The 23,655-nt window shown below is 52.9% G+C and overlaps 4 protein-coding genes across 10 annotated transcripts in view; 2 read left to right on the forward strand and 2 right to left on the reverse strand.

The window, feature by feature from the left end:
* The window catches only part of trappc1 (trafficking protein particle complex subunit 1), a 2,827-nt gene extending 2,209 nt beyond the window's left edge, over positions 1–618 (reverse strand). The window contains exons 1-2 of the mRNA XM_008403141.3: positions 530–618; positions 69–167 (exon numbers count right to left, since the gene is read on the reverse strand). Of these exons, the coding sequence (XP_008401363.1) occupies positions 69–167 (99 nt within the window). The 5' untranslated portion in view covers positions 530–618. The remainder of the gene's footprint in view (positions 1–68; positions 168–529) is intronic.
* The window catches only part of LOC103460941 (uncharacterized), a 135,943-nt gene that overhangs the window by 17,354 nt on the left and 94,934 nt on the right, over positions 1–23,655 (reverse strand). The gene's annotated exons all lie outside the window — the stretch shown is intronic.
* psmb6 (proteasome 20S subunit beta 6) lies at positions 764–2,564 on the forward strand. The gene is made up of 7 exons (XM_008403140.3): positions 764–922; positions 1,521–1,588; positions 1,668–1,733; positions 1,814–1,879; positions 1,953–2,082; positions 2,165–2,309; positions 2,381–2,564. The coding sequence occupies exons 1-7, from the start codon at positions 824–826 to the stop codon at positions 2,506–2,508; spliced, it is 702 nt and encodes a 233-aa protein (XP_008401362.1). The 5' UTR covers positions 764–823; the 3' UTR covers positions 2,509–2,564.
* On the forward strand, positions 3,932–18,706 carry ephb4b (eph receptor B4b). 3 transcript variants are annotated; one of them, XM_081599035.1, is made up of 20 exons: positions 3,932–4,544; positions 8,049–8,119; positions 8,535–8,677; positions 8,746–9,112; positions 9,181–9,343; positions 10,357–10,512; positions 11,314–11,516; positions 11,601–11,805; positions 11,879–12,169; positions 12,246–12,342; positions 12,668–12,729; positions 12,806–12,919; positions 14,195–14,442; positions 14,539–14,685; positions 15,526–15,594; positions 16,327–16,376; positions 16,450–16,549; positions 16,781–16,974; positions 17,368–17,537; positions 17,643–18,706. In XM_081599035.1, the coding sequence occupies exons 1-19, from the start codon at positions 4,445–4,447 to the stop codon at positions 17,528–17,530; spliced, it is 2,943 nt and encodes a 980-aa protein (XP_081455161.1). In that variant the 5' UTR covers positions 3,932–4,444; the 3' UTR covers positions 17,531–17,537; positions 17,643–18,706. The 3 variants fall into 3 exon arrangements, with proteins under 3 accessions (XP_081455161.1, XP_081455159.1, XP_081455160.1); XM_081599033.1 differs by having other exon boundaries at positions 3,934–4,544; positions 17,368–17,526; XM_081599034.1 differs by lacking the exon at positions 3,932–4,544 and adding an exon at positions 7,083–7,810 and having other exon boundaries at positions 17,368–17,526.

Here is a 23,655-nt window from a genome sequence, read left to right on the forward strand (position 1 = left end):
ACACACACACACAGGTTACTGACTGGTTATCGCTGGTTGTTTATTGGTTTGTTTCAGTGTGACGTCACCTCATCCTTCGAGATCCCCGCCTGCTTTTTCCGGTTCCACTCGCTGTAAAACAAGCAGCTCCCGTTCCGGTCAAATATGTACAGATTATGAACCGTCATCTGAAGCACAGACCACAAACAACCAGATAATCAATAAGTCATGTTAATAAATAGAGACAATAACTCAAGCTATGCCGAATCAAAGATCTGCTTCTCCATATTTACCATATTTATGGCAATAATTTTCGAATGTGTCTCAAAGTTTTAAATGTTGAAATCAAATATATTTTTAATGGAGTCTGGTTCATCTCCGCGGTCAGATGGAGTTTAAAAGCCAAAAAATAAAAATTAAAGCCCAGAATCCAGATTAAACGTACAGACATACAGTTAGAGAGATCCTGAAACCAAGTATTGGGGAACAAAACTAAAAAATAAACGTTAAAACAACAATAATATGATTATTTGCGTCGAGAACTGTTTACCTTCTTTTCCTGTCTCCGTCAGGACCTCACTGCGTAGCTGTTCGCTTACATGCCGGATTTAAATCTTTCTTGCTTAAATAAAGATAAGTTATAGTTAGGTTTTTTTTTCTTTCATTTTTTAGTTGTGTTTTTAAGCAGACAGTATATTATGGTATATTGTAGATAGTGAAGTGCTTCTCACTGTTTTCACTTTAGAGGTCTCCACTTCAGTGCCGGCGTAAAATGAATTAAATCCCGGCGGTATTAACGGACACCTCCTCCTTTACTAAGCGTTGAGCTAAGTAAGTGAAAAAAATGGCGGCCGCAGCGTCTATGATGCCGATCTTCGGGCACCAGATTTCGTCTAAAAATGACCTGGTCCCGGACTGGAACAGGGAGGAAGTCAGCACAGGGGTAGGTGCGGGGCTGGCGGGACCAGAGTGGGCAGGGTTCGGGTCGGTTCGGTTCTTGGTGGGGCCATTTTAAGTCAGAAATGATTCAGAATGAGACAGCAGATATGCTGCAGCTAGCTGTGGCTAACGTTTGCTCACGCTGGTTGATGAAAGATTAGAAAGTTAAATGAAGATCAGAACTGATCATTGTTAATAAAGGTCTTTAGGGCCAAAAACATTAAATAAAGTTTCTAACCGGGCCGGGAGCAGAACCTCCGCCGGTCTGACCCGCTCAGTGGGTCTTTTATTCCTCTTAGTGTCGGAGGGATGGTCTTTTTTCTATTGTCGGACAAATCGTTTGCATAATTACTGTGTCCGACAAAGAGCTCGTAAAATAAAAGTGAGTTTGACAGCAACATAAAAACATGCCCTCTGTCCGATAACTGGTGCACGACTTTGCTTCTGTAAAACCTTGGTGGCAACAAGCAGATGCTTCTATTATCATCTCTGTCCCTGTGGGTCGATGGGGTGTCCGATAATTAACTGACCCAGTGAAGGCGACCAGAACCAGCTGAGGTCTGCTGAACAGAACCGTTCTGAGCTTACCGTGTATGTTTCAGACCACCATCATGGCGGTGGAATACGATGGAGGAGTGGTGATCGGGGCCGACTCCCGGACCACCACAGGGTGAGGACACCTGGAGGGTAACCATGGTTACCTGTCCCCGGTAGACTCACCCCCCTCTCTCTCTCTCTCTCTCTCTCAGAGCTTACATCGCCAACAGAGTGACGGACAAACTGACCCGAATCCACGACAGGATCTACTGCTGCAGGTCGGTCCTGGTGCCGCTGCAGGAGGACAGCCGGGTTCTGGTCCAGTTCGGGTTCTAGTCGGTCTTTCTGTGTGTTTCAGGTCTGGATCTGCTGCAGACACTCAGGCCATCGCTGAGGTTGTTTCCTACCAGCTGGGCTTCCACAGGTACCAGACCGGGTTGGTAGGCGCCGTGTGGTTCTGACAGGTGAAGCTCTAACTGTCCCCCTGTCCCCCACAGCGTGGAGCTGGACGAGCCCCCCCTGGTGGAGACGGCGGCCAACCTGTTCAGAGCCAGCTGCTACCGGTACCGGGAGGAGCTGATGGCCGGGATCCTGGTGGCCGGCTGGGACCGCAGGAAGGGAGGACAGGTGGGATTACAGGGACGCCTGGGGTCCCATGGCCCGGCTCTGGCCCAGTCCAACCTGGTTCTGACCTGGTTCTGTCCCCCAGGTGTACTGCGTTCCCATTGGAGGGATGCTGGTCCGTCAGCCCGTGGCGGTGGGCGGCAGCGGCAGCACCTACGTCTACGGCTTCATGGACTCCAACTACAAACCGGGCCTGAACAAGGACCAGTGTCTGGAGCTGACGGCCTCAGGTAAGGCTGCTGCATGGCATGCTGGGAGTTGGAGTCCTCAGGATCTGACCGTGTGTGTGTGTGTGTTGCAGCTCTGTCTCTGGCCATGGAGAGGGACGGCTCCAGCGGCGGCGTCATCAGACTGGCCTCCATCTCTGAGGACGGCGTGGAGCGGCGGGTCATTCTGGGAGACCAGCTGCCCCGGTTCTCCACTCACTGAGCGCGCTCACTTCCTCTGTTCGTGTTACATGTGTTAATAAAGGTTTCAGTCTGTTACTCAGCTGGGTTTGGCTCAGTCTGTTCTGATCAATATTATTAAACTGATGCAGTTCCTTCAGACTCCAGCAGGGGGAGCCAGTCTAACATGATGCAGTTCCTTCAGACTCCAGCAGGGGGAGCCAGTCTAACATGATGCAGTTCCTTCAGACTCCAGCAGGGGGAGCCAGTCTAACATGATGCAGTTCCCACAGACTCCAGCAGGGGGAGCCAGTCTAACATGATGCAGTTCCCACAGACTCCAGCAGGGGGAGCCAGTCTAACATGATGCAGTTCCTTCAGACTCCAGCAGGGGGAGCCAGTCATTGAGCCTGAGGTCCTTTTCTGCATGTAGCGGTTCATTCTCGGGCCTTGAACTCTTCCAGCTGCTCTAAACCTTCATAATTTTTGGCTTTTTTTAACTGATAACCGCTGAGTTTCCCCATCAACAGCCGGTCAGAGGAGGGGGCGGAGCTCCCACCTGGCACCTGTCTCAATCTAGCTGCTCTAGCCTCGTTCACACCTCTGCCAACAAAGAGAGGACACCTGATCCCGCTCCATTGTCCCCACAGGAGGAGGAGGGTCTTTTGTTCCAGGTGTTCATGAAACTGAAGATCCGAAACCTGCTGGGAGGAGATCTTGAGGCAAACAGAACCAGCAGAACCCGTCCGGAACTGATCGGACCCTGAGAAGATCTTGAACATCAGGATCTGTCTTGGTTCATAAATACTTTCATTATTTTCACTGAAATAAAATAAAAACTAAGAGTTAAATCATATTAAAACAGATTAAAGTGAAATGATTCAGAATGATCTGACCTGACTGACGTCATCACGCTGAAAGCCTCACGTTCCCGCCATGTTTACACTGAAACATGTAAAAATTAAAATGAGAAAAGTCAGGAGATGTAAAACTTGTTAAAATGAGAAAAGGGATTATATGAGACAAATGAACGGAGTGAGATAATCGCAGCTCTTCCTCTTTAGTGGACGGAAACCCTGCAGGTGTGACGTCACTCACCTGAAGAACAGATTAATACCTGTTATTAAAACACACAGCTCATTCTCTGCTGTCTAACTTTATAAAATAATGTAGAATGTGCTAGTGGTTGATTCTGCTCATTTCTTCCTGAGTTTTTCCTGTTTTTTTTTTATTTATTTAATATTTTCAATAATAAATGTTTTCCATCTCATTAATTGTTAATTAGCTGTATTTTCTTTTTTAAAAAAATAATTAAATAATTTCCTAACGGACATGCGCAGACTGGCACCCCTACATTCCTTCATGACGTATCGGTCACCGGTAAGCCCCGCCCCTTTCCAGACCACAGGTTGTTCAGCCAATCACACACTGTCATCGGGCAGGTTGTGGGCGGGGCTTCGCGTGAGGGTGGGGTCTGAAAACTTTCAGCTTTGTCTCAAGTTTTTCTGGAAACTGGAAACCACTGGGAAAACTGGGAATACTGGGGGATTCAGAGCCTTTCGGAGTGGATTTACATCTGGAAAAGTTTCTCTTTATCCTCCAGCCGACCCACCGACTCCTCTCCGCGGCTCCGGGCGACCCTCTGGGCTCCGGTCCCAGAGTCCCGCTGCGGGTCCCGGGAGGACAGCGAGACAAAGCGGGGAGCGGGGATGGAGGCAGCCGGAGGAAGCAGCGGGGCCGCGGCTTGGCGGTAGACTTTCAGACTCCATCTTGGAAAGTTTCTCTCCAACATTCAACTCGTCCTGCTCGGAGTATTCCCGCCGCTTCTCGGCAGCTTCTCCCCGCTGCTCCGCCGCTCCCGGTCGGCCGTCTGAGCTCCAATGAGGCGGGCACGGCCGGTCCTCAAGGAGCCCAGCTGACCGCCCCGACCGCGGACCCGTCGGACGGACCGAGCCGCTCCGGTCAGGGGACCGGGAGCCATGGAGGGCGGCCAGCGGGCGGAGGCAGGCCGGGGCCGCGCCTCCCCCCGCGGGCTGCTGGTTCTGCTGGGCTGCTGCTGGTTCTGCTGGGCCGAGGAGGGTGAGTCCGGTTCGGTCCACCACGATCAGGAATCACCAATCAGTGACGTAGCGGTTCAAATCGAACTATTATTAATCTGGAGGTTAAAAAAGTTTGATCAAAAACATTATTAACACATTTATTATTGTTTCACTTCACTATTATCTATTTATTATTATTATTATTATTATTATTGTTGTTATTATTATAGTTGTTATTATTATTATAAGGACTCTCATTAGATTCAGTAGTTTTTACCTGATAAAAGTAACTAAATTAGTAATAAATCATTTCTACCCTCCTATATCTGGTACTTTCATGTTTTTACCTGTTAAATCAGAACCAGCAGCTGCTCTGTTTGCTCCACCATGTTTACACAATAAATCATAAATAATAATCTAAACTCTGCAGACGGAGTCGGTTCCAGCTCTGTAACCAGTTTTAATAAACACAAGCAGCTCCAGCTGCTAAAGTGGGTTTCATAAACGCTTTATTATCATTAATACCAAGTTATTATCGTTATTATCATTAATAACAAGGCGGCTGCTGCTGCATAGCAGTTATTAATGCTGCTGCTGGACTTACACTGTGTTTACCTGCTTATTAGAGCAGGAGCAGACCTCACACACACACACACACACACACACACACCTATACACACACCATCTATACACACACACACACCTATACACACACACACACACTAAACCACACACACATCTATACACACAATCTATACACACACACACACACCTATACACCTATACACACACACACAGACACACACACACCTATACACACACACACACACACCTATACACACACCACACACACACCTATACACACACACACATACACTAAACCACACACACCTATACACACACCATGAAGCCGCCGCTCTTTGGCTCCAGAACCCGTCTCTATGGGTCAGGCTGGTTCTGCTCGGTGTGCTGGACCCGATCTGGTTCTGATCCAGAACCAGGACTCTGGAGAAGCTGGTCCTGTCTGCAGGAATACAACCCACTTCCTGGTTCTGGTTTTACAGCTTGGTGAAGCAGCATGAGGTTCTGACCCGATGCTCCTGGGTTAGGCCAGAACTGCTCTCTGATTGGCTGCTGCTCCTCAGGTGTTCTCACAGTGATGCAAGTCCTGCAGTCTGGATCAGTGATGGATGAGCTGACCGAGCAGACACTGATGACCGCCTCATTACTAACCTGGCTGCAGCTGTGTGTGTGTGTGTGTGTGTGTGTGTGTGTGTGTGTGTGTCGTACGTTGCTGTAGATGTGCTGCAGTGTGTCCCTGACATGACGAACTGATAAGCATCAGTCTACCTGCCTCAGGTGTGTCAACCTGTTCCTGTGGTTCATTTAAATAAACAAGTGAGTCACAGTTTAACCTGCAGCTCATAAACTGTGTGTGTGTGTGTGTGTGTGTGTGTGTGTGTGTGTGTGAGTGTGTGTGTGTGTGTGTGTGTGTGTGTGTCAAGTGGAGCTGCTCCAGAGCCACTGCAGAGATCCAGCAGATCTAGAAGCTGCAGATCTATAGAGCTATGAGCGTTGATAGAGTGTGCTGGTTCTGATCCGGTCCAGACAGACCAGAACCAGTTTAATGGATCGGAACCAGTTCAGGTTCCTGAACCTCCTGTTGAGTTTAGTGATTTCAGGCTGAACAAACAATCGATTATTAAATAAATCAGTAATGTATCAATCATAGCCTTTCATATCCAGACTCTGTTAGCTGTTAGCTGTGAGACCAGAACTCTGTAATAAAACGTTTCAGATTCAAACCCTCTGAACCTGAACTCACCTGGTTCACATTCTGGATTAAATCTCCTGTTAATCACCTGCTGCTGTCCAGTTATTAATCAATAATCAGCCAATATTGATGATCGGACATTTTCTAGCTGCCGTCCTTTGCTGCAGATAATTAGCTGTTCAATAACGGAACGTTGTTATTGACTTTAGGTGATAAAATGTTGATTTCCTGTTTTAAAAAGTGAATTAAAATCTTTATTTGTTCTTATTTATGTTTTTCTAACTTTGTTTTAAAAGCTGAAGCAGGAAGATGAAAAATCTTTATCTGATGAATCATCAGAATAACCGTTAGCTGCAGCGCTAGCTTAGCCTGCTGCTATGTTTGATCTGCTGCTTCTGATTGGTTGTTATTTATGCATGTCTGTTCGCCGTGCTCTGATTGGATGATAAAGACCAGTGTGTGATTGGCTGGTGGAGTGGTCTGTTGAATGAATGAATGAATGAATGAACGTAGCCATGGCTCAGAGCCGGCTGCTGCTAGATCAGCTGTTAGCATCATTCTCACTCATCGCTCAATGCTAACCTGAGCTGCGGATGACGTCAGGAAGGGGCGGGGCTTACGTTCACTCCAGCCAATCCAGGTTCTGGGCCGGTTCAGGTTCTTTTTCCAGTTCTGGTTCTGATTCTGGTTCTGGTATCAGAACCGAGAGAGGATCTCAGGCTGGAGGAATGAGAGTTAGCTGCCAGAGAGTCTGAGCACGAGACCACACACACACATACACACGCACTAACACACACACACACTAACACACACACCTTTGTGTGGCTATCTTTGTGGGGACTTTCCATTGACTTCCATTCATTTCTACAGCCTAAACCTTATAAAACTCAGTTCACACCTGAGTCCTAACTTTGACCCCTGACCCACAAACTGCGTTTCCCCTTGTGGGGCCCAGGCTCCGGTCCCCACAAGGAGCAGTGGGTCCCCACAACGTAGTATGTGTCAGGAAAATGGTCCTCACTAGGTATTACAAACACACACACGCTGCTGCCGGCCCGTTTGTGTAAACATCCCGTCTCCGTTGTCATGGCGGTTTCCTCGTCATGCTTATCTCTGATTGGCTGTTTACACTCAGCATGAGCTGCTCTGGGCGTGTGTGTGTGTGTGTGTGTGTGTCACTCATCTGAACTGCTATGTCTGTGAGGACCCTGCAGTTCTGACCTGAACCCGGGTTGGTACCGTTAGTAGTTCATGGTTCATCCTGGAGCAACACACACACACGCACTAACACACACACACACACACACACAGCCAGTCTGAGGCAGTAATTGGATCAGGCTGGGCTGATCAGAACCGTGTGTCAGAACCTGGTTCAGATTCTGTGGTCTGGACCTTCTGGTTCTGGTTCTGACTGGGCTCTGGGCGGTCACCCAGGGCAGCAGGTAGGGGGCGCTCTCAGTGGTTTCTACTTCCTCCTGCTGCCATGTTGGTTCCCGTTGCCATGGAGATGCCAGGTCCAGTTGTCCTCAGAGGTACCGGGTTCCGGTTATTTAGAGTAATTCTAGCCAATGATGGTTCTGGTCCGGTTGGTCCTCAGGGTCCGGTTGGTCTCCAGGACGTCCTGAGGGACAGCAGCTGTTGGACATGCAGGACACTGAGGACATTTCTGGTCCAGAGGGCCCAGTCAGAGGTCCTGCTGGTTCTGATGGTTCAGACCGGTTGGACCTGAACAGAACCAGAACCTTTCATTTGTCTCTGTTTCACCCTCAGAGGTTCTGATGAACACCAAGCTGGAGACGTCCGACCTGCGCTGGACCAATCACCCTGCAGACGACCAGCAGGTAAGCCCCGCCCACATACACACCGGCTGCTGGGATTGGCTGCATGGTCTCCTCCTGCTCTCTGATTGGCCCTCCCTCCTCCTGCTCTCTGATTGGTCCCTCCCTCCTCCTACTCTCTGATTGGCCCTCCCTCCTCCTGCTCTCTGATTGGTCCCTCTCCTACTCTCTGATTGGCCCCTCCTCCTCCTGCTCTCTGATTGGCCCCTCCTCCTCCTGCTCTCTGATTGGCCCCTCCTCCTCCTGCTCTCTGATTGGTCCCTCCCTCCTCCTACTCTCTGATTGGTCCTCCCTCCTCCTGCTCTCTGATTGGTTCCTGGTAACCCCTCCCCTACTCTCTGATTGGCCCCTCCTCCTCCTGCTCTCTGATTGGCCCCTCCTCCTCCTGCTCTCTGATTGGCCCTCCCCCTCCCCCCAGTGGGAGGAGCTGAGCGGATTGGACGAGGACTCCAACAGCGTCCGGACCTTCCAGATCTGCACGCCGTCCAGCCCGGCCTCCTATTGGCTGCGGACACGTTGGATCCCGCGCCGCGCCGCCACCACGCTCTACGTGGAGATCCGGTGGGTGGAGCCGCCGTCCGGGCCACGTAGACAGGAAGTGATGTAGTGACGGCGTCCCGCCCCTGCAGGTTCACCATGATGGAGTGTGCGGCGATGAACCAGCGGCACTGCAAGGAGACCTTTAACCTCTACTACTACCAGGCGGACGGCGACGAGGCCACGCCCACCCACCCCGCCTGGATGGAGAACCCCTACACCAAGGCGGCCGCCGTGGCGGCAGACCACCTGCTGCGGCGCGGCGGCGCCGAGCGGCGCTCCAACCTGAAGCTGCTGCGTCTGGAGGGCCTGCAGGGGGCGGGGCTTTACCTGGCCTTCCAGAGCCAGGGCGCCTGCATGGCGCTGCTCGCCGTGCGCGTCTTCTTCAGGAAGTGCCCGCCGCTGCGCCGCGCCTTCGCCGCCTTCCCCGAGACCGTCCCCCACGCGCTGGTGGAGCAGGTAACCATGGCGACCCCTGGCCCCGCCCTGCTGGTTTTCAGAGTAAAAGCGTGACTGTTGGTCTGCAGGCGCGCGGCGTCTGCGTGGAGAACGCCGTGACGCCGCCCGGCGAGCTGGCCCAGCCTCCCAGCATGCTCTGCGGCGAGGACGGCCAGTGGGTCGGGCCGCCCACCTCCAGCTGCGCCTGCCGCCCCGGGTACGAGGCCGGAGACGGCGACCTGCGCTGCCGAGGTGAGCCCTTCACAATAAGAGCACCGGGGGCGGACGACCACACTGAGTCGGTCCGGTTCTGACTGGTTCTGGTCCTGACTGTCAGACCTCGTGTCTGCGCACATCGTTGTTACGTTTCTCTGTCAAACCTGTAGAAGTTTAATTTTGTGGTTTTTCTCTCAGACGGTAAATAAAAATCAATAAGAAAAATCCGGTTCTTTCCAGAAAGATGTTCTGCTTGAATCCATCCAGATATTCAGGAGCTTCTTTAGGGCTGAGCTGTTTTCTAAACAAATATTTAAATATTACAATAGTTTTAACTGTAGGGACAAAACATCCCGACCTAATCTGGAGTAAAACAGTGTTTATAGTGATAGAGACGCTAAACGGGACCAATGTCTGGTAACGACATCCATCATCCATCATCCATCCATCCCTCCCTCCGTCCCTCTCTCAGTGGGGTCAGGAGGAGCTGCTGCCCTCCATCCCTCCATCAGGCCAGATGCAGGTTAACAATATTGGAAACAGCAAAAGTGATTTTTATGTTAATAAGTTTGATCAGCAGCTTAATTAAATAACATTTAATGTCTGAGAAGCAAAATGAAACTTCTACAGATTTATGGGGACGGACTGACGGGTAGGACAGATGGACAGAACACCGGTCCCAGCAGAACCAGAAGTCTGACCAGAACCATCAGACCCAGCAGGACTTCTGGTTCTGATAGAACCTTAGACTCGGTTCTGACCGGCTCTGTTCGGTCCCAGTAGAACCAGAAGTCTGTCCCGGTCAGACCCGGGTACAGATCCAGTAGAGGTCAGAGGTCAGCTGGCCGCCAGCAGGAAGTGCTGCTGCGGTGGGCGGCGGTCTGTGTGAAGCCAGAGAGGTGAAAGGTCAAACACAGAGGCTGCTGATGACATCATGGCAGCACTTTCCACATCCTGTCCAGTCCAAGGCCACTTCCTGTCTCTTGTTGTGTCGCCGCATTAAGCCCCGCCCCCTCAGAGGCTACAGTAATCCGTTCCTCTCCCTGCAGCCTGTCCATCAGGACACTTCAAGGTGGAACCAGGAAGTGGAGGCTGCACTTCCTGTCCAGGTAACAGCAACACCAGGATCCCAGGCTCCGCCTACTGCCCCTGTCTCCATGGTTACGATCGGGCCGACTCCGACCCGCCGCACGCAGCCTGCACGCGTAAGACCTCCTCTTCTTCTGTTGTTTCAACCACATTACCCAGAATGCACCTGGTCAGGGCAAAACAGATCCATGTGAAAAGGAGCAGAACGGCTGCTCAGACACACACACAGAGACACACACACACACACAGAGACACACACACACACAGAGACACACACACAGAGACACACACACACAGAGACACACACACACACACACACACACACACACACACAGAGACACACACACACACACACACACACACACACACACACACACACAGAGACACACACACACACACACAGAGACACACACACAGAGACACACACACACAGAGACACACACACACACACACAGAGACACACACACACACACACACACACACACACAGAGACACACACACACACACAGAGACACACACACAGAGACACACACACACACACACACACACACACACACACACACAGAGACACACACACAGAGACACACACACACACAGAGACACACACACACACACAGAGACACACACACACACAGAGACACACACACACACACAGAGACACACACACACACAGAGAGACACACACACACACAGAGACACACACACACAGAGACACACACACACACAGAGACACACACACAGTTGTGTTTCCATGACTTGTGGAGGAAAATGTTCCCACACTGTAGACAGAAATATGTTCTGATATAAAGACCTGGTACTCTCTGATCTGATGGTCCAGTTCCAGGGTGGCAGCAGCTGCTCACTCAGCGCTCAGGGCAAAGCTCAGCTGATGTTCATCTGACCTCTGACCCCTGCAGGCCCGCCGTCGGCCCCCCGCCACCCGGTCAGTCAGCTGAACGACTCGTCGCTCATCCTGGAGTGGGTGGAGCCTCTGGACCGAGGAGGACGGGGAGACCTGAGCTACCGGGTGGTCTGCTGCGCCTGCGGGGAGGCTGGGAGCGCTGGGAGCGCTGGGAACGATGGGAGCGCTGGGAACGCTGGGAACGCTGGGAGCACTGAGGTAGGACAGCTGCTAGTTTCTGCTTCGATCCCAGTCTGAATCTGGTGTTCCTGATGGCTCCGCCCCCTGCCGCCTCCTGCTCAGGGATTGGTCGGCTCCTGCTCGCCCTGTGATGACAGCGTCCTGTTCCGGCCCTCCCAGGCGGGCCTGACCCGACCCCGGGTCACCGTGTGGGGGCTCCGCCCACAGACCAGGTACACGTTCACCATCCAGTCGGTGAACGGCGTGTCTGCCGTCGGCCAATCAGAGCCGGCCTCCGTCAGCATCAACGTCACCAGCAGCAGAGACGGTAAAGCACTACGTTACCCAGAGTGCAGTGGGGCTTCCTGTGCCGCTCTCTGATTGGCTGCCTCTCCCTGTAGCCCCGCCCCCGGTGTCCGGCCTGAGGAGGGCGGCGGCGTCCGAGTCCAGCCTGTCCCTGAGCTGGACGGCTCCGGTTCTGCAGAACCAGCCGCCGGTCCTGGAGTACCAGCTGCGGTTCCGGCCGCTCGCCGACCACCAGGCCCCCTGGGAGTACCGGTCCAGCCCGTCCTGCTCCCTGGTTCTGACCGGCCTGCGCCGGGCCACCCGGTACCAGGTGCAGGTCCGGGCCCAGACCCAGGCGGGTTTCGGGTCGTTCAGCGGCGCCGGCAGCTTCAGCACTCTGCCCGACGGTACCGACCCGACCCGACCGCCGCTCGCCGTGCCGCTCTGCTGCCGGGTTCTAACGGCTCCGCTCGGTTCCCTCAGGTCCGGCCCAGTCCCAGCTGGTGCTCACCGCCGTCCTCGTCACCGTGGCAACGCTGCTGCTGGTCGCCGCGGCGACGGCCGGATTCATCTGCTACCGGTAAGAGAAAGAGGATCCGCCCTAATGCTGCCATCGCCGAGAACAATGGACGGCATGACCTCTGACCTCAGACTCACTCAGCTCAGGGTGTAACAGGTCGACTATATTAGGACTCTGAGTTTCCTCTGTGAGGAAACCTGCAGCCCAACTTCCTGTCTGTCTGTCCCCTGTCTGTCCCCCTGTCCGTCCCCCTCTCTGTCCCCCTGTCCGTCCCCCTCTCTGTCCCTCTGTCCGTCCCCCTGTCCGTCCCCCTGTCCGTCCCCTCTCTGTCCCCCTGTCCGTCCCCCTCTCTGTCCCTCTGTCCGTCTCCCTCTCTGTCCCTCAGAAAGCGGCGTCGGCGGCGCCCGTCCCGGGCCGATAAGGCGGGTCACTACCAGATGGGACAGGGTGAGTCTCTCAGCCAATCAGAGGCCTTGATTTGCTGACATCACGGCTGACTGAACATGTGATGTCGTTGCCGTAGCGATGAAGGTGTACATCGACCCGTTTACCTACGAGGATCCCAACGAGGCGGTCAGAGAGTTCGCCAAGGAGATCGACGCGTCCTTCGTGAAGATCGAGGAAGTGATCGGCGCCGGTAAGGAACCACTGGACCCAACAGAACCTCTGGACCCAGCAGAACCTCTGGACCCAGCAGAACCTCTGGACCCAACAGAACCACTGGACCCAACAGAACCACTGGACCCAACAGAACCAGTGGACCCAGTAGAACCACTGGACCCAACAGAACCACTGGACCCAGCAGAACCTCTGGACCCAGCAGAACCACTGGACCCAACAGAACCTCTGGACCCAGCAGAACCACTGGACCCAACAGAACCAGTGGACCCAGTAGAACCACTGGACCCAACAGAACCTCTGGACCCAACAGAACCTCTGGACCCAGTAGAACCACTGGACCCAACAGAACCAGTGGACCCAGTAGAACCTCTGGACCCAGCAGAACCTCTGGACCCAGCAGAACCTCTGGACCCAGCAGAACCACTGGACCCAACAGAACCAGTGGACCCAGTAGAACCACTGGACCCAACAGAACCAGTGGACCCAGTAGAACCTCTGGACCCAGCAGAACCTCTGGACAGAGGAACCAGAGCACTTCCTGTAGGAAACAGGAAGTGCTCTGGTTTTATCCATTGAATTATTGGAAAATCAGCCAAATCTTTGAGGACAAACTGGTTCTGACAGCAGCTGGTTCTGGTTCTGCTGCTGGTTCTGGTTCTGCTGCAGCTGGTTCTGGTTCTGCTGCTGGTTCTGCTGCTGCCTTCAGGGTTTATTAATCTGGAACCGGGTCCAGCTGGGACTGTTTGGGTCCCATCAGAACCAGCTCTGGGCCCAGTTCTGGTTTGATCAGGTCTAGTTCTGTTGGTGTTTCTGACCTGGTCCAGATCTGGTTCTGTCAGAACCAGCCCTGACTGGTACCAGAGTTCTGTGTGATCAGAGGGGTGAGCAGCACCAGGCTGCTGCACGCCGTTAGGTTCTGGTTCCCTCTCTGACCCGGTTCCTCTCTGACCCGGTTCCTCTCTGACCCTCTGTGACCCGGTTCCTCTCTGACCCGGTTCCCTCTCTGACCCGGTTCCTCTCTGACCCTCTCTGACCCGGTTCCTCTCTGACCGGTTCCTCTCTGACCCTCTCTGACCCGGTTCCTTTCTGACCCTCTCTGACCCGGTTCCTCTCTGACCCTCTCTGACCCGGTTCCTCTCTGACCCGGTTCTGACCCGGTTCCTCTCTGACCCGGTTCCCTCTCTGACCCGGTCCCTCTCTGACCCTCTCTGACCCGGTTCCTCTCTGACCCGGTTCCTCTCTGACCCGGTTCCTCTCTGACCCGGTTCCTCTCTGACCCGGTCCGGTCCAGGTGAGTTCGGTGAGGTGTGCCGCGGCCGGCTGCGTCTCCCCGGCAGGAAGGAGAACCTGGTGGCCATCAAGACGCTGAAGGGCGGCTACACGGAGCAGCAGAGGCGGGACTTCCTGTCGGAGGCGTCCATCATGGGCCAGTTCCAGCACCCCAACATCATCCACCTGGAGGGCGTCATCACCACTTCCTGTCCCGTCATGATCCTCGCCGAGTTCATGGAGAACGGAGCGCTGGACAGCTTCCTGCGGGTCAGACCCACTTCCTGTGTGACTGGCGTCCCGTCTGTCCCCCTGTGTGTCCCCCTGTCTCACCTGTCCACCGTCTCACCTGTCCGCCCCCTGCAGGTGAACGACGGTCAGTTCACCCCCATCCAGCTGGTGGGGATGCTGCGCGGCATCGCTGCAGGGATGAAGCACCTGGCCGACATGAGCTTCGTCCACAGAGACCTAGCAGCTCGGAACATCCTGGTGAACGCCAACCTGGTCTGCAAGGTGGGGCTCACCTGGACGTCCACCTGGATGTCCACCTGGATGTCCTCCTGGATGTCCTCCTGGATGTCCTCCTGGATGTCCTACTGGATGTCCTCCTGTCTGTCCTCCTGGATGTCCACCTGGATGTCCTCCTGTCTGTCCTCCTGGATGTCTGTCCTCCTGGATGTCCTCCTGGATGTCTGTCCTCCTGTCTCTCTGTCCTCCTGTCTCTGACCGTCCTCTTGTCTCTCTGTCCTCCTGGATGTCCTCCTGGATGTCTGTCCTCTTGTCTCTCTGTCCTCCTGTCTCTGACCGTCCTCTTGTCTCTCTGTCCTCCTGGATGTCCTCCTGGATGTCTGTCCACCTGGATGTCCTCCTGTCTCTCTGTCCTCCTGTCTCTGACTGTCCTCTTGTCTCTCTGTCCTCCTGTCTCTGACCGTCCTCTTGTCTCTCTGTCCTCCTGGATGTCCTCTTGTCTCTCTGTCCTCCTGTCTCTGACTGTCCTCTTGTCTCTCTGTCCTCCTGTCTCTCTGTCCTCCTGTCTCTGACCGTCCTCTTGTCTCTCTGTCCTCCTGTGTCCTCCTGTCTCTGACCGTCCTCTTGTCTCTCTGTCCTCCTGTCTGTCCTCCTGTCTCTGACCGTCCTCTTGTCTCTCTGTCCTCCTGCTCCTGTCTCTCTGTCCTCCTGTCTCTGACCGTCCTCCTGTCTCTCTGTCCTCCTGGATGTCCTCCTGTCTCTCTGTCCTCCTGTCTGTCCTCCTGTCTCTGACCGTCCTCCTGTCTCTCTGTCCTCCTGTCTCTCTGTCCTCCTGTCTCTCTGTCCTCCTGTCTCTGACTGTCCTCTGTGGTTCCGTCCCTCCAGGTGTCGGACTTCGGTCTCAGCAGGTTCCTGACGGAGAACTCGTCCGACCCGACCTACACCAGCTCTCTGGTGAGTCTGTTGCTATGGAAACCTCACACCTGGACGTTAAAGAGCAGAGATATAAACGAGGGGACAGAAATGTCCTCATGTCTTTATTGTTTCTGATAGGAAACATTTAGTCACAATAAATGTTTAGCCCTGTTGGGGGCGACATAGAGCTGTAACGCCATATAACAGCCTCACGCTAATAGTTATATATACAACACTGTAGCTCTGATAGTAACGATTAACGCTTTAGCGCTAGCATAGCTAACCTTTTAGCTCTGATAGTAACGATTAGCGCTTTAGCCTTAGCATAGCTAACCTTTTAGCTCCGATGTTAATGATTCATGTTTTAGCGCTAGCATAGCTAACCTCCGATGTTAATGATTAATGCTTTAGCGCTAGCATAGCTAACTTTTTAGCTCTGATATTAACGATTAGCGCTTTAGCCTTAGCATAGCTAACCGTTTAGCTCCGATGTTAATGATTCATGTTTTAGCGCTAGCATAGCTAACCTTATAGCTCTGATAGTAACGATTAGCGCTTTAGCCTTAGCATAGCTAACCTTTTAGCGCCGATGTTAATGATTCATGTTTTAGCGCTAGCATAGCTAACCTTTTAGCTCCGATGTTAATGATTAGTGCTTTAGCACAAGGATAGCTAACCGTTTAGCTCTGGTGTTTCCTGGAGATCCTCAGAGCTGTGTCCCCTCTTTAGACATGCTCTTATTTTGAAAGGTATCTGTCTTCCTGTGCCCAGGGAGGGAAGATCCCCATCAGGTGGACGGCTCCTGAAGCCATCGCCTACAGGTGAGCAGCGGTACTGCAGCCGCCGGCCATGGTTCTGGTTGCTATGGAGACGGTAATGAGTCTCTGCTCACAGGAAGTTCACCTCAGCCAGCGACGTCTGGAGCTACGGCATCGTCATGTGGGAAGTGATGTCATACGGAGAGCGGCCATATTGGGACATGAGCAACCAGGACGTAAGAACCACCAGATAACGGACCAGAACAGGCCACTGACCCGACCCGGTTTGACCCGTTTGTTCTGACCCGTGTTCTGACCCGTGTTCTGACCCGTGTTCTGACCCGTGTTCTGACCCGTGTTCTGACCCGTGTTCTGACCCGTGTTCTGACCCATTCTGACCCATTTGACCCGTGTTCTGACCCGCTCTGTCCCGTGTTCTGACCCGTGTTCTGACCCGCTCTGACCAGGTCATCAACGCCATCGAGCAGGACTACCGCCTGCCGCCGCCGCCCGACTGCCCCGCCTCGCTCCACGGCCTGATGCTGGACTGCTGGCAGACGGACCGGGCCAACCGGCCCAGGTTCTGCCACATCGTGTCCGGACTGGACCGGCTGATCCGGAACCCCGCCTCCCTGAAGGCCACGCCCCCAGAGCTGCCCAGGTGAGAGCCGGGGGTCAGGGAGGGGTCAGAGGTCAGAGAGGGCCGTGACGGTTACAGCAGCAGGTCCAGAACCGACACCAGTAAAACCCAGTTAACCCGGTCCATGGATGGTTCCGAGTCCGGAACCAGAGACCGGAACAAGTCAGCAGGTCTAAAGGAAGGTTCTGGCCCGGTTCTGATCCAGCTCACCTTCCTCTGGTCAGACCTGTGACCCAGATCCTGGACCAGAACCACAGACCAGAACCACGGACTGGACCAGAACCATGGACCAGATCCATGGACTGGACCAGAACCATAAGACTGGTCCAGAATCTGGTTCTGGTCCAGAATCTGGTTCTGGACCAGAACCAGATTCTGGTCCAGAACCCCCTTACTAACCTGTCCCTGTCCCAGTCCCTCCCAGCCCCTGTTGGACCAGCGCGTCCCTCCGCCGCCGTCAGCCTGCGGTTCCGTGTCCGAGTGGCTCCGGGCCATCAAGATGGAGCGGTACCAGCAGAACTTTGTCCAGGCCGGGCTGACCAGCCTGGACGTGGTGTCGCAGCTCAACACAGAGTAAGGTTCTGGTGGGTTCTGGCCGGTTCTGGTGGGTTCTGGCGGGTCCAGCCTGGATCAGCCTGCCAGTCGGTGCTCAGGGCTCACGGTTCTCTCTCTCCTCTCCGTTTCCATAGCGACCTGCTCCGAGTGGGCGTCACCCTCGCCGGCCACCAGAAGAAGATCCTCTCCTCCATCCAGACGCTCAGGAGTCACAAGGCCACGCCCACTCTGCTCTACTGACCAATCACAGCGCGGCGGCGCCGACTGGACCTGGAGCCCAAAGTTCTGACCCGATACAAACCGTCCAGACATCCCAGCGGCGCCGCTAGACTCCGCCCTCCTGCCTGTTCCAGCCAATCACAAACCTTCTGTTGCCTTATTGATCAACTCTCAGGACTATTGCCAGCCAATCAGCTCCTCAGGAAAACCGGGATCGACCAATCAGCAGCCAGCAGAGCCATGATGGAGAATATCAGCTTCTCTGATTGGACGCTGAGAGGATCTCTCCTTCCAATAAGGAACCTCAGAGCTTAAGCCCCGCCCTCTGCCTGGGAGAAGGGTTCTGATTGGTTCTGAGGAGGACAGGAACTTTGGACCCGGAGAGTAAAATCCAGAACCGCTTCAGAACCAGACAGTGGTCCGAACAGCAGGGAGGGACGGAACCAGGAAATACATCAGAGTGAGACCTCTTCACCGTGGATCTCTGTCAGGAAGGTTCTGGAGGGCATCTGGACCTGCAGCCCGGTTCTGGACCGGAATAATGATCATGAATAATCCGACCAGAACCTCCTGATCAGAACCTCTGGACCTGCTCTGTCCGGGTTTCTGTGGTTCTGGAACGTTTTGGATCTCATGAACAGAACCAGCAGCTGATTGGACTCTCAGATGGTTCTGATGGGTCCAGATGGTTCTAAATGACTGTCAGAACTGTTGGGAAGGTTCTGACCCAAGCCCAGTCCAACCGTCTGCACCAGAACCAGACGTTTTTAACAGAACCTGTTAGCAGTATTTGAATGTTTTTATGATCCCAGAGGAACTGGACCAGAACCAGCTGGACCTGCTGCTGGTTCCAGAACCAGATGGACTCCTGCTGGTTCTGGTTCTGGTTCCTGTGATCATGTCTGTTAGAACCTCAGATCAGCGTTTTGATACCGACCCACATGTATGTTTTATAAGAAAATAAAAGATGGAAAATGGTTCTGGTGGTTCTGATGAAGCTAGTAGAACCGGCTCCTCCCAACAGAACCGCCTGGTTCTGCAGCTTTTCCTGGTTCAGGTCCATTAACATCGGAGGAAATGAGGTTTTATTCTGAGGGCCCCAACGTTTTCCTGAGGGCCCCATAACGTTTTCCTGAGGGCCCCATAACGTTTTCCTGAGGGCCCCATAATATTTTCCTGAGGGCCCCATAACGTTTTCCTGAAAGCCCCAACGTTTTCCTGAGGGCCCCATAACGTTTTCCTGAGGGCCCCAACGTTTTCCTGAGGGCCCCATAATATTTTCCTGAGGGCCCCAACGTTTTCCTGAAAGCCCCAACGTTTTCCTGAGGGCCCCATAACGTTTTCCTGAGGGCCCCATAATATTTTCCTGAGGGCCCCATAACGTTTTCCTGAGGCCCCAAAACGTTTTCCTGAGGGCCCTATAACGTTTTCCTGAGGGCCCCATAACGTTTTCCTGAGGGCCCCAACGTTTTCCTGAAAGCCCCAACGTTTTCCTGAGGGCCCCATAATATTTTTCTGAGGGCCCCATAACGTTTTCCTGAAGGCCCTGAAACGTTTTCCTCAGGGCCCCATAACGTTTTCCTGAGGCCTATAACGTTTCCTGAGGGCCCCATAATGTTTTCCTGAGGGCCCTATAACGTTTTCCTGAGGGCCCAACGTTTTCCTGAGGGCCCCATAATATTTTCCTGAGGGCCCCAACGTTTTCCTGAAAGCCCCAACGTTTTCCTGAGGGCCCCAACGTTTTCCTGAGGGCCCCATAACGTTTTCCTGAGGGCCCCATAACGTTTTCCTGAGGGCCCCATAACGTTTTCCTGAGGGCCCCATAACGTTTTCCTGAGGGCCCCATAACGTTTTCCTGAAGGCCCCATAATGTTTTCCTGAGGGCCCCATAACGTTTTCCTGAAGGCCCCATAATGTTTTCCTGAGGGCCCCATAACGTCTCTCTTCTCTGCTGGGTCAGTTTGTGGCAGAATAAGTGACGATTGCAGGAGTTCGTAAATATTTATGGTTTTCCAGAATCGAACCCTCTCTGGGTTCTTCCAGGAGGCATCGTAGTATTTTCCTAACTATAAGCCGCACCGGCCTATAAGCCACAACCCCGAGGTTTTTATTTTTAACCAGTAAACATCTAAGCCGCAGATCTCTCTGCCGCTCCAGGTTTTCCTCTCCATGCAGCAGCAGAGGGGGGCAAACAGCCAACGTCTGAGTCATTACAGGTAAATATCACGTTTATTACGTAGGAAAACAAAAAGTTGCCAAGTTTAGATTTAACTGAACTGATTACGGTCGTTTCTGAACCGTAGCAGTAAAAGTGCTGAACCTTCCTGTTGCTACTAGCATGAGCTAAACCAGTCAGTCGCCCCAACCTGTTTATTGCCGCGGACCGTCAAGACTTGGACATTTTGGTGTTAGAGGGGGGTAAACAGTCAGATAAGGCTCCTGCATGTTGGCGTCCCACTAAATACTGAATATGCCTTATTTGGGTCGTCTTGGCCCTTTTATCGCAGCCTGTGGTTTTTTCCTGACTGGGAACGAGAACACGACCTGCTGAATGTGACAGGGAGCCAATCAGAAAGCGCGGTGACGTCAGAGCAGAGGGGAATCCCAAACAGCTGACATATCGCGCAACTGAGAGTCTGGTGGATATCGGAGATGATATGTGGAAATGTTTATTATTAATCTAAAGGTCATTATTATATATGTTTATTCAGTTAAAAATGTTAACTATGAAAAAACATTCACCTCCAAATCATAGATAGAGCGGCTGCTCCCGTCGTCTTTCATCCACCGCCTTTTCTTTTTATTACGTCTTTTATCTCTTAAAATGACTCCACAAACTATCACTATTGCTTCTACATCGTCATCCGTGTTGGTTATTCTAATTTCCCGCCATGTTGGGGGTTTTACTGGATTATCCTCTGGAATCGGGATGTTCTGACTGGAATCGGTTCGTGTTGCTCCTGCCTTGGACACAGAACGATCGAACCTGTTGGACTTTATCAGCTCTGTGGTCACAGAGGTTTGGAGAATCGGCCGACATTCTGAATCTTTCCGTCTAAACCAGACTTAAGACTCACAAGCTCTACTCATCTCCTCTCGACCAAACGCTCTAACTCTGGTCGCTATGGTAACGTTTACATATCCTTTCAAAATAAGATACAGAAGCGCCACAAAAACCAACATTTTACTTTAGTGAACATTTTAACTCACGATACTGACTAACGGAGCCCTGAGCTTGTTTCTCTGCAACCAGACGGTTCCATCTGGGAGAGATGAGAGACAATAACACCTGAAGTGTTGCTTATATCCACAGCCTGCTTGGTCTACGTGGTGAAGCAGCTTGAAGCTTCATTGCCTCATTAGCAGCCGGTCGCCGCATGTTACGCAGAGCGGCTTGTAATGTGGGACTCACCTACCGGTCCGGGATGAATCCATCCTCCTGTCTCTTCTCTGGGCCTTTTCCCCTTTGCAGAGAAACTTTCCACAGACATCTGATCTGTTTCTGACTCATTTTGCTGCTTGTGGGCTAAATGTTGGCACCAAGTAACCAGACTTCCAATGATTCACTTCCTGCTAGAGAGCCCCCTGGTGGTTGAAGAAAAATATACATATAAACGGCTTATAGTCCGGAAAATACGATATATGAAAAAAAATCTAAATGCTCTCTGGTATTGTTCAGGGGGCCGGACCAAATGTGGAGTGATCAGCTGTTACTGATTTACTGATTTTATTTAATCTGCATGTTTTTAGCTAGCTTAACGCATCGTGTTCCTGCTAATCTCTGGTTTCCTGCAGAGCTGCTGTCGGACCTCCGGCAGCAGAACCACGAACCATCTGGGTCAGAACCGCTCTGTGGGTCCAACAGCCGGTCCACTTCAGCCCCCACTAACACTACCCTAATCCCCCCCCTAACCCTTACCCACTTCTGGTTCGGTCCGGTTTCATCTGCAGACTGAGAGTCTGAACCAGGTTTCACTTTACTGAGGCGAGAAGGACGAGAAACGGAGGGACCCGATGGGACCCGATGGAGACAGACGTGTCTCCATCGGGTCCCATCGGGTCCCATCGGGTCCTGGCCTAACCGTAACTCCCCAAGACATGAAATGAACCTAAATTACAAAATGAAATCGTAAGTAAAGTGATTTCCATCAGTGTGACTGCTGGGTCTGAAAGGGAATCACTTCTTACTGGTCCCACAGTAAAGTTACGCGTTACTGACGTCCTGGTACTACCTGCTGTCTGGACCAGAACCAGCAGGACCAGAACCAGAGAGGGACCCATTCCTGCAGGTCCGGAGACGAACCGACAGCCTGAGGAGCTGCTGCTGGAAACCGGAACGTCGTGGCTGCCGAGTCGCCTGTTACCGGGCAGAACAGGCGACACAGGAAACGTTCATTAAGAAGGAAACAGAACATGTGGATCTTTATTTCACACATTACGCATCCAGCCAGCAGAAAACTGTTAATTTGTTGCTTCACCAGCAGGTTGAGACGTGGAGCTGCGACCCCTACAGGTCAGAGGTCACCCACTTCACCTGAAGGTCAGCAGAAAACTCCAACCATAAATACAGAAAGTGAGATAAAAACCATGGAGCCAAACTTTTTACCGACGCTGAAAAACTCGAGAGGTTTTAAAAATAAAGGTAAAAGTAAAAGCTGGTACCTGATCTCAGCAGTAGAATGAGACCCGATCGGGTCGGGGCAGGTAGACGCTGCAGACGGTCCAATTAACACGACTTCAGGTGAGGCTCCATAAAGGTGTTGGGCTGAATAACTGAGCAGCAGGTAGAGATATAAACTATCCTGCAGGAGAACATCCGGTTAAAGATCGGAACCATGGAGCCACTTCAGCACAATCAATATTGATTGGACTAGTCAAAGTTCCTGATGAGAAATGAGGAACCGTTCAGTGATCTGATCAGTGCAGCAGGACAGACCCATGAACCCATCAGCCAATCAGCTCCGTCCCCCTAATAAGGAGGAACCAGACCCACGATCAGCCCGACTCCACAGAACACCGCGGGTCCAGAACCGCGCTGAGGCAGAACATCTGGACACAGAAACACTGAGACACGGGGAGCTGGCAGAGCTGCTTCCTGTCTGCAGCAGTAGAGGGGAAGCAGCTCAACGTCAGGGGCCACAGTGGGCCCACAGAGGGTCCTGGAGGGCCACAGAGGGTCCTGGAGGCCCACAGAGGGTCCTGGAGGGCCACAGTGGGTCCTGGAGGGCCACAGAGGGTCCTGGAGGTCCTGGAGGGCCACAGTGGGGCCACAGTGGGTCCTGAAGGTCCTGGAGGGCCACAGTGGGGCCACAGTGGGTCCTGGAGGCCCACAGAGGGTCCTGGAGGGCCACAGTGGGTCCTGGAGGTCCTGGAGGCCCACAGAGGGTCCTGGAGGGCCACAGTGGGGCCACAGTGGGTCCTGGAGGCTGCTGCAGCAGCAGGACGCAGAGCAGAAACACAGAGCTGCAGCTGCAGCTGCTGATCCATTTCACCTGAACTCTGAACTCACCTGAGCCAGTCAGAAACTCTCCATCCAGCAGCCAATCACAGAGCGCTGTTTAGTGATGTCATCAGCAGGTAGGCTGATGCTGCAGGCTGACTAGTCCTGCAGGTTCTGCTCTCTGATTGGCCAGACTGACTGGACTCCACCTCGTTGTCTTGACAACGTCAGAGAACCGTCTGCTGATTTAAATGACGTCATTACGTCTGTTTGCGTTCATCCCCTCGCTAATGGCGTCTTTTATCAGTGACGTCATGTTTTCATGACTGTGTTCATGACGCCTCGCTGAGGCCAGGTGTAAACCTGGCTTTGCGTCAGAGATCACAGCAGCGCCATCTGGTGGTGAACACGGAAACTACAAGACTTTCCATTACACGCACATTGAAGTTACGTTCTTCTTTATTAGCTAGTAAAGAACGTTTTAAAAG

This window comes from Poecilia reticulata, chromosome 18, assembly GCF_904066995.2.
Source record: "Poecilia reticulata chromosome 18, P_reticulata-male-v2, whole genome shotgun sequence".
NCBI classification, from domain to species: Eukaryota; Metazoa; Chordata; class Actinopteri; order Cyprinodontiformes; family Poeciliidae; genus Poecilia; species Poecilia reticulata.